Source organism: Echinops telfairi, unplaced genomic scaffold (assembly GCF_000313985.2).
Source record: "Echinops telfairi isolate 266 unplaced genomic scaffold, ASM31398v2 ScPeMD7_7457;HRSCAF=8495, whole genome shotgun sequence".
Lineage (NCBI taxonomy): Eukaryota > Metazoa > Chordata > Mammalia > Afrosoricida > Tenrecidae > Echinops > Echinops telfairi.
Window position 1 is genome coordinate 42163286 of NW_022111357.1, and position 7914 is coordinate 42171199.

Consider the following 7914-nt stretch of genomic DNA (forward strand, 5'->3'; position numbering starts at 1 on the left):
CTCTACGGGAGCTGGGCTGCCTCCGTCGGTCGGTCTGTCGGTCGGGGTGCGGGGAAGAGCGCTGCGGCCTCCCTGGGCCTCCCGGGGCCGTCCCCGCGGGCAGGTGGGCAGGCCCGGCCCTCCGCCCGCCGTGCCCGCTCTCAGGACCCGCGCCCACGTGGCTTCGGCAGCCCAGGACTTCCGGTCTCGGGCAAAGATCCTCATCACGCCAGCCAAATAAGTGCATCTACGGAGTTTTCCTTTTAATGAACCTTTCACAGACAGACACGATAATGACCGCTAAGCAGTGCCATGCACAATCCACTTAGAAACAGAACAGAAGCAATTTACAACCAAGAGGGGACACGGGACAGACACCAGTCGCCTTCGCCATGAATGGTTCTTCTTTCTCGTCGTGTCAGGTCCTTGTTTTTTGTTGTTGTGTTTTTTCTTCTTCTTCTTTTTTTTTAACATTATATGAAAAAACAGACATTTACATTTGATTTCTCTTTTCAGCACTATACAGTTCCGAAAGAAAACAAAAACCAAAATAAAAATGAAGAATCCAACAAAACGAAGCCAGATCTGCACCCTCACCAGGGCCACCACGGGAGGACAGGGAGGGACCAGGCGGGCTCCCCACTGTCGCGATCGCGGGAGAGATGCGGGATCCACGGAGAGACACTGATGGGTGCGGGTCCTGGCGCCGCGCTGGGGAAATCGGCTCCTGGAAACGTCAAGGGTGCGGGAGAGCGACCTCCGGGTGACTAAGGGGCATTGCTCATTTGGGATGCTCAAGCTGCCTTTTCCTTGCCCCTCCCCCCCCCCCAAGTGGTTCATTCGGATCTGTGAGAGCGAAGAGCCCACGGATGGTGCAGTGGATGGGGGCAGGGCAGCTCTTCTCAGATGAGTCGGGGGGCGGGCATGCAGAGACACAGTCCCATGGTTTCAGGTTCGATACCTCGCTGACCACTGTTGACCAGAAGCAGCTGTGCCCTTGGGTCCCAGCTGGCTCCAGGTGGCAGTGCAGGTGCCCAGCCCCCTCAGTACAGCTCTGCAGCGGAGGTGTCACTCTCAGGGACGTGGGCAGGGCACCACCCCAGGGCTCCCAGACTTGGCGTCTAAAACACACGATAGACATGTACTCAGGCCGGTGCTTCCAGACTGCACGCCAGGGAAGCAGTTGGGGGCAGGGAGGTTAAGGGCCCAAGTTTGCAGAGTGCTCGTGGGGCCGGGAAAGGCTGGGAGGGTGGGCCATCCCTCCAGCCAGATGTGAGCCCACCGGTCCTCAGAACCACACCCCAGGGCCTGGGGAAAGCCCGGGGGTTACACGGATCCCTGACCACAGCCCTGTGGCTATCTTGAGTGTAGAGTGGTGGTGGGGCCAATGTTGGAGGGTCAGTGGGGAAAATTGTTGGAGGGGCAGCATGGAAAATTGCTGGGGGCCTCCCCTTGTGGGTGAGTGTGGGCAACCCCAAGAAATTTGCTCCAGGCAGCCATTGAGTGGGACAGAGGGCCCTGGGCCTTGGCACAACTGGCTGGGGGAGACCCACCCCAGTCCTTGCTGGGTTGTCCCAGGGATCCTGGGAAGAATGGATTTGTCCCTAGAAGTCTTCACAGGCTGGGACCTCCGAGCCCCCCTCCCCCTTTGCACCCACATCTCTCCAGGCTCAGGAGTGGGGTGGGGTGGGGGTGACATTAACATAATCAGTGCTGGCTTCAGAGCCCACTGGTGCCAGGAGGGCAGGTCCTTCTGTGGTCTGGGCGATGCTGAGCTGTTGAGGCAGTAGCTTGGGGATACTCAGACCCCAGAAGTCAGTGCTCTTCAGCCAGGGGGCCAGCGGACAGACTCCCCCCCCCCAATGTAGCCTACTAAGTGCTCAGGCCCATGGGGCAACCTGACAGAATCTCATCTCGCTACCCTTGTTTTCAGAGGGTCAAAAACATGTGATCTCAGGTGTCTGAAAGGGGATGGCAGGAGGCTGGGGAGCCAAAGCTGGGACAGGAGGTGGGGGCCCCCACGGATACTCGTGTCTCCATCTGTTCGAGTCCCCAGCCAGAGAAGAGAGCACATGGCTGAAGAAAGCACACGCCTTATCCTTGAACAGAATAAATCGTATCCTTGGGATTTACAACCGAGGAGTGTGTGTGTCTGAGGCTGGGTTTCACAAAGGGCCCTGATCAAGGGACTTGGACATTTCTGATGGGGCAAGCTGGGAGGGTCTTAGGGACGGGGAGGGGGGGCACTCGTGAGGAAGGTAGAAAAGGTGTGCCTGTAAATCACTGTCCAAGAGGTGTGACAGCTCCACCCCTTTGCTTAGCTGCTCGCGGGAACATGTGCCCAGCCCACCCCTGATCTGGGCTGGCCACTGTGCCTGGCCGATGCCTCTCCTGGGAGCTCCCTGATGCAGCCCCCCACCCCTTACAGGAACGATTGTCTGGCCTGACCCTCCTCTGGGACACACACCCAGGACACACACCCCAAAACGGAGTATACCACCACACTTGCTATGGCCAACGGGGGCTCCTTGCCCCTCTGCAAACATGGAGGTAATAAGGAGAAGGCGCATCGTGGTGCATGCAGGTGTGACTGGGAAGCATGTGGGACAGACACGTGATTGTCAGGGACTATCAGTGGGGAGGGGGGAAGCAGGACTCTCCAGGGATGCGGCGGCAGGGGGTAGGGGAGTGTCATTTGGCACATCAACAGTCACCCATGCCCTGGTTATTGATCACACAACACACAACCTTATTACACAGTTTTGGTCCTTCACTGGGTACTTATATTAACATCATTTCTTCACAATAAGGGTGTCTAATGCCAAAAAATACTGTTAAGGAGGAAATAAAATAGGAAAAGAAATGAATTAGAAAAAAAATTACAAGTTATATACAGATTAAGGGACATTCCATCGGGAAAACATTATTATTTCAAAGTTGGCCCCTATGGGAATAATTTAAAGCCCCTCCAAGGGAGCAGGGTAGCATGGCCTTGTGGAGACGGAGCTGTCCTCTCCCCGTGGGGGCCACATCTAGACACCTGCCTGGTGCCCAGAGCCTGGCCAAGGGCACAGGTGGCTGCTGGGAGCCGAGTCCTCGTCTGAGATGCAGGCACAGGGAGGGCTTGGCGTTGCTGGCGTCGAGAGTTCCCTTGCCACTGTCTGGTTGGGGTTGGCTGGGGGTGCTAGGCTGAAGTCCTGGGACTCGGCCAGCAGGTTCTTCAGAAGGTGTCCCCCTCCCCATGGGGGTGAGCTCAGGGTCTGCCGAGACAGAAACCTGGGAAGGAAAGAGTCCAGTGTGGCGGCCCCTCTGAGCTGGGGACCAGGGTGGCCAGCTCCCGACATCCCCAGACAATGGGGGTGGGGAGGTCCTAGATGGGGTCTCGGGTTCCTCCGGCGACCTTGAGGACACAGAGGAACCACGTCAGGCACTCTCCTGGCCCCCCGCCTCCGGCAAGCCTCCGGCAGACCCAGGATGCCTTGTTGAAGAATCCAAGCTGCTCTGGGATCTTGCCAGCGGGAGTCAGCCCCACGCCTCGCAGGCTCTGCCTCTGGGGTCCCCGGGGTCCCCTTGGTGGGTACAAATAGCATCAGGGGTAGAAAATGTCTCTATATCTACAGTATAAAGAGCGACCCGAACCCCGCGCTGGCCCGAGGTGGGCTCGGGTTTGCCAATGAGCGGAGACCTCCGAGCAACGTCAAATCACAGCTAAAAAAACAAAACAAAAAAAACCCCAAAACAATTTGCAAGTCATTTTCGATTTTGTGAAAAATACTGTCTTTTGAAACCACATGCGGAGAAGGGCTCTGGGTCAATGAAGTTACCAAAAGGGGTGTTGGTGTATCTTGTGTTATAAAATCAGTGGCGGGGTCAGCCTCTTTGGAGCGGCCCGGGCTGGCCACTCTCTCTTCCAGGAAACCAGCCATGCCCAGAAGCGGCCCCTGGGCCCCATAGGTGACTGGACTCCTCGCCTCCTATGGAGGCGGGTCCCTGAGCTGGCCAGTGGGGTGTGCACCCCATGACTCAGCAGTACTTTTACGAAGAATCCTTGGAGGTGGGGGTGGGGTGGCTTCAGCTTCAGGGGCTTCTGGGCTCTGAGTTTTCATTGGGAAAGTCGGGACCGAGCCACAGTGGGTGAGAGTCCACGCTGAGGGGTGGCTGGGCGCAGGTGATGGCGACTCCTCCGGCTCTGGGCCGCATGGCTTCCCGGAGACCTTTGCTTCCACTGTCCCCGGTGGGCAGCTGAGACTTGTGTTGGGGCAGCGGGGACTCCGTGGTCACCTGGCTTGGGACTTGGAGCCCAGCACCTCCTAAGTTTCTCAGAGGTGGTTGATGGGGTTGAAGGCTCCGGCCTCCGACGTGGCACCGGCCATGTTCAGCCAAGCATCCAGGGGGCTCTGGGCAGCGGTGTGGAGAGGGGCATCTTCAGAGAGGGACAACATCATTGCATAGGCCTGTGGGAAGGGCAGATGGCAGATGGAAAGGTGAGCAGGGTGGCAGGATCTGGGGACCCCGGCCCAACCCTCCCAGTCACTCCCAACCATTAGGCCCCCACTGGTCCAGGCTGGGCAGAGGGAGAGGGCATTTGCTGGGGAGGTGGGGGTGGGGTGGAGTGAGGACCTCACCCCTGCAGTCACCCCTCGTTCTGGCAGGGGTTACTGCTGGGACATTGTGCTCAGAGACCTGCGAGTACCCACGAGGGGACTGGAGAGGTGTGGGGGCTGGCTTTGAACTGTGATGGCCCCTGAAGTCTCTTCTGGGGAAGGAAGCACATGTCCTGGGCCCACTGAGCTGACTGAGAGTACAGGAGAGCAGGGACACACACACACACACACACACACACACACACACACACACACACAGAGCTAGAGACTGCAGGCAGGCCAGGCTGGCCCCACTGGGCAGACACGGACAGAATTAGTAAAGACACAGACAGACAGACAGACAGACAGACACAGCTTCTGCGGAGACTCAGGCAGACCTGTCCTTTGGTGGGGGGCGGGGGGCGGTGCTCTTCCCACTGGGGGGTGGGACTGGAGAGGATCAGAAAGCTCAGCAGCTGTCTAGCTCTACGGAGACTCCGTCACAACCCCATCTCGACACAGTGACCTCCTGCTGTGTAAGGGCCCTGGAGGACCTTGTGAGACCCTGGGCCACTACTTGGGCAGGAGAGGGGACGCCTGGTCCCGGGTGTGCCTGGAGGCTGTCCCCCTTGTGCAGGGGAAGCCCTGGGGGAGAGCGGAGAGTCATTGCCAGCGTCACTGTGCCATTGTGCTCTGGGCATCTCCTGAGGCCACGTGGACACCACCCTCTCGGATTCAGTGGGCAGGGTGGGTTTGGAGTGGGTGAAGCAGGGGTGGGCGCTAGGCAGTCCCACCAGGAGGTGCAGTGGCTGGGTGTAACAGAGGGTGGGCAGGCAGGGCTCTGGCGGGTACCTACCTGGCTCTTAACCTGCCTGTACAGGCTCTGTTTCAGAGCCTCCGAGTCTAAGGTGGAATTAAGCACATCTTTAACTTCAAATGCTTCCTCAGCTGCTTTGCGGAGGTCCAGCCCCTTCCCAAAAGTCGGCATCGGCTCCAAAGCTAACAGGCTGCCTTCTTCCTCCTCAATACACCTGTACCAAGGACCAGGGGGCCTGGGGTCAGTGGGGCCGGCCGCTGGCCGCCTCTCGGACACTGCTGACCAGCTCTGGGACCGCATGCATGCCCCGTGTTCTGCAAGCCACATGCACAAGGAGACGGACACACGGACACATGGATAATTGGACACGACGCCACATGAAGCATGAGCAGGTGCGGGTGGACGGGCTGGGCTGGGGGTGGGTGCGTGCACGCGTGCTGCAGGCTGCAGGTGGGGCTCAGGTCTCTGCCAGAGGGGAGCATCAGGCCTTTTTCCCTCTCCAGGGGGCCTGAGCGCCCTCTTGAGGTGCCCGGGGGCAGTAGGGGCTTGCGTCTGCAGAGGCCTCTGGGCCTTGGGGGATGGCAGTGTCCCTAAGTGCAAGGTGCAGGTGGGGACAGTGGTCCAACCTGTAGGACTTCTCACTGGGCTGCCTGCTCTGCCCGGGGCAGCCCAAGTAGCCAGCTGGCCTGGCCTGGTGGGTAAGGGGTGTAACACACTGTCGGCCTGAGGTCCTGCGTGTGTGGACAGAGTCCATCCAGGTCTCTAGAAGGTCCCTGGGGCTTGTGCATCAGAGGGCCCAACCCCTTCCCTCGGCCCAGCTTCAGCCCAGCCCGATGTGTGGACGCTCCTGGTGGAAAGGCTTGCTGGACTGGGTGTGTGTGTGTGTGTGTGTGTGTGTGTGTGTGTGTGTGTGTGTGTATTGTGGCTGGGAGGTGAGGCAGCCTCTCGCTGTGGAACGCCCCCTCCCCGCAGGCTGGGCACAGGCCGGCACCCACCTCCGCGTGTGGCCAAGGCCCACGGCCAGCGGGGCAGGCGGCTCCTCCTCCTCCTCGTCCCCGTAGGCACCCTGCGGCTCAGGGGCTGGCGACGTGGCCTCGTCCTGGGACTTGCCTGCCAGGCTGTCCTCGTCTTCCTCCTCCAGCTCCTCCTCCTCCTCCTCTTCCTCTGCATCCTCGGGCTTTTCACCCACTAAGCCGGGGCCTGGGGCAGGGCCTTCCAGGTCCTGGGTGTCCGGCCTGAAACCACACAGGAGCACAGTGACCGCACGGGCCTGGGGACTCGGCCCTCAGAGGGATCCTAAAGGTCAGTTGGCTCCCCTCCACCTTCTGGCCCCTGAGGACGGCTGACCCTCATGGTGATGAGAGCATGCCCCTGTGAACCCTGAGCTGGCGTCTCCCCACCCCAGCCTCAGGTTTGCTTTCTGAGGGATGGGGGCGACTGCACGAGAAGGTGGCTGGGTGCTGCTTGTGAGGACAGAGTCAGGGCTGGGGCAGGGGTGGGGTAAGGGTGAGGGCAGGGGCAGAGAGAGGAGTCTGGTAGCACTGAGGGCAGGGGTGGAGACAGTGCGGGGTGGGGGTGAGGTCAGGGATGGAGACAGGGTCGGGTGGGGTAGGGAGGACAAGACAGGACTGCTCTTGCTGTGGGCTCATCTGGGGCCACCTGGGACTCCGCACAGGCAGGTGTGCAGCAGGGGAGAAGCTCCCCTTTCTTCAGGGCCTGTTGTTGGGGTTCGTCCTTATTCCCGGACCTGCCTTCTTCAGGCACAGAGAGGAAGAACACAGCAGGGGCCCTGGGCATCTCCAAGGGCAGGCTGGCTAGCTGGACGTGGCCTCGTGCCTCCAGACCCTAATCCCACCTGCTCTCCAAAGGGAAGATGCCCAGGCCTCGCAGCCGCTACCACAGGGCAAGTGGTGTGCACACAGGGGTGAGGGGGCCCTGTGCGTGGTACGGTGGTCCCTCAGCTCAGCAGTATCTGTGCTCCGACACAGCCCCGCAGGCATGTCAGCTCGGTGTGAGCAGCGGGGGGCCAGGGGCTGCCTCCGTGAGGCTCCCAAGGAGGGTCCTGGCCTGCCTCTCTGCGCTTGGTGGGCTCCTGGTGCTCCTTGGCTTGTGGCGTCATCACGCTGGTCTCTGCTGAGGCGGCCTTTCCCCTGTCTCCGGGTCTCTTCTCCTCGTTCACAAGGACATCGCTCCAACAGGATGAGGCCCGCCCAACTCTGCGGTGACCTCACGCTGACCCAACTGATGCTATCTCCCAAAGCTCTTTCCAAAGCCGGGCTCACAAGTGCCTTTTGGGGGACACCACTCACCCCCTCATGAACGGCCCCCTAGAAACCTGTCTCTGAGTTCTCTGGACACTCTAACGAGGAGCCGGGGCAGGGGGTAAATGCAGGGGCTCAGGGGCTGGGGGAAAACTCCAGGTGGGAGCTCTGTCTTCCAGTCTTTCCATGTGGGATGCAGGGATAGGCCCCCCACGGCTCACAGTCAACATCATCAGAGCAGGGGAGTGGGCTGCCCGAGTCCCCTCTTCCCGCC

At 60.2% G+C, this 7914-nt stretch overlaps 1 protein-coding gene across 1 annotated transcript in view; it reads right to left on the reverse strand.

The window, feature by feature from the left end:
• Positions 1-2362: 2362 nt before the first annotated feature.
• Positions 2363-7914, reverse strand: part of PRDM16 (PR/SET domain 16) — a 272199-nt gene continuing 266647 nt past the window's right edge. The window contains exons 16-18 of the mRNA XM_045299221.1: positions 6375-6614; positions 5419-5593; positions 2363-4433 (exon numbers count right to left, since the gene is read on the reverse strand). Coding sequence (XP_045155156.1) covers positions 4299-4433; positions 5419-5593; positions 6375-6614 — 550 coding nt within the window. The 3' untranslated portion in view covers positions 2363-4298. The remainder of the gene's footprint in view (positions 4434-5418; positions 5594-6374; positions 6615-7914) is intronic.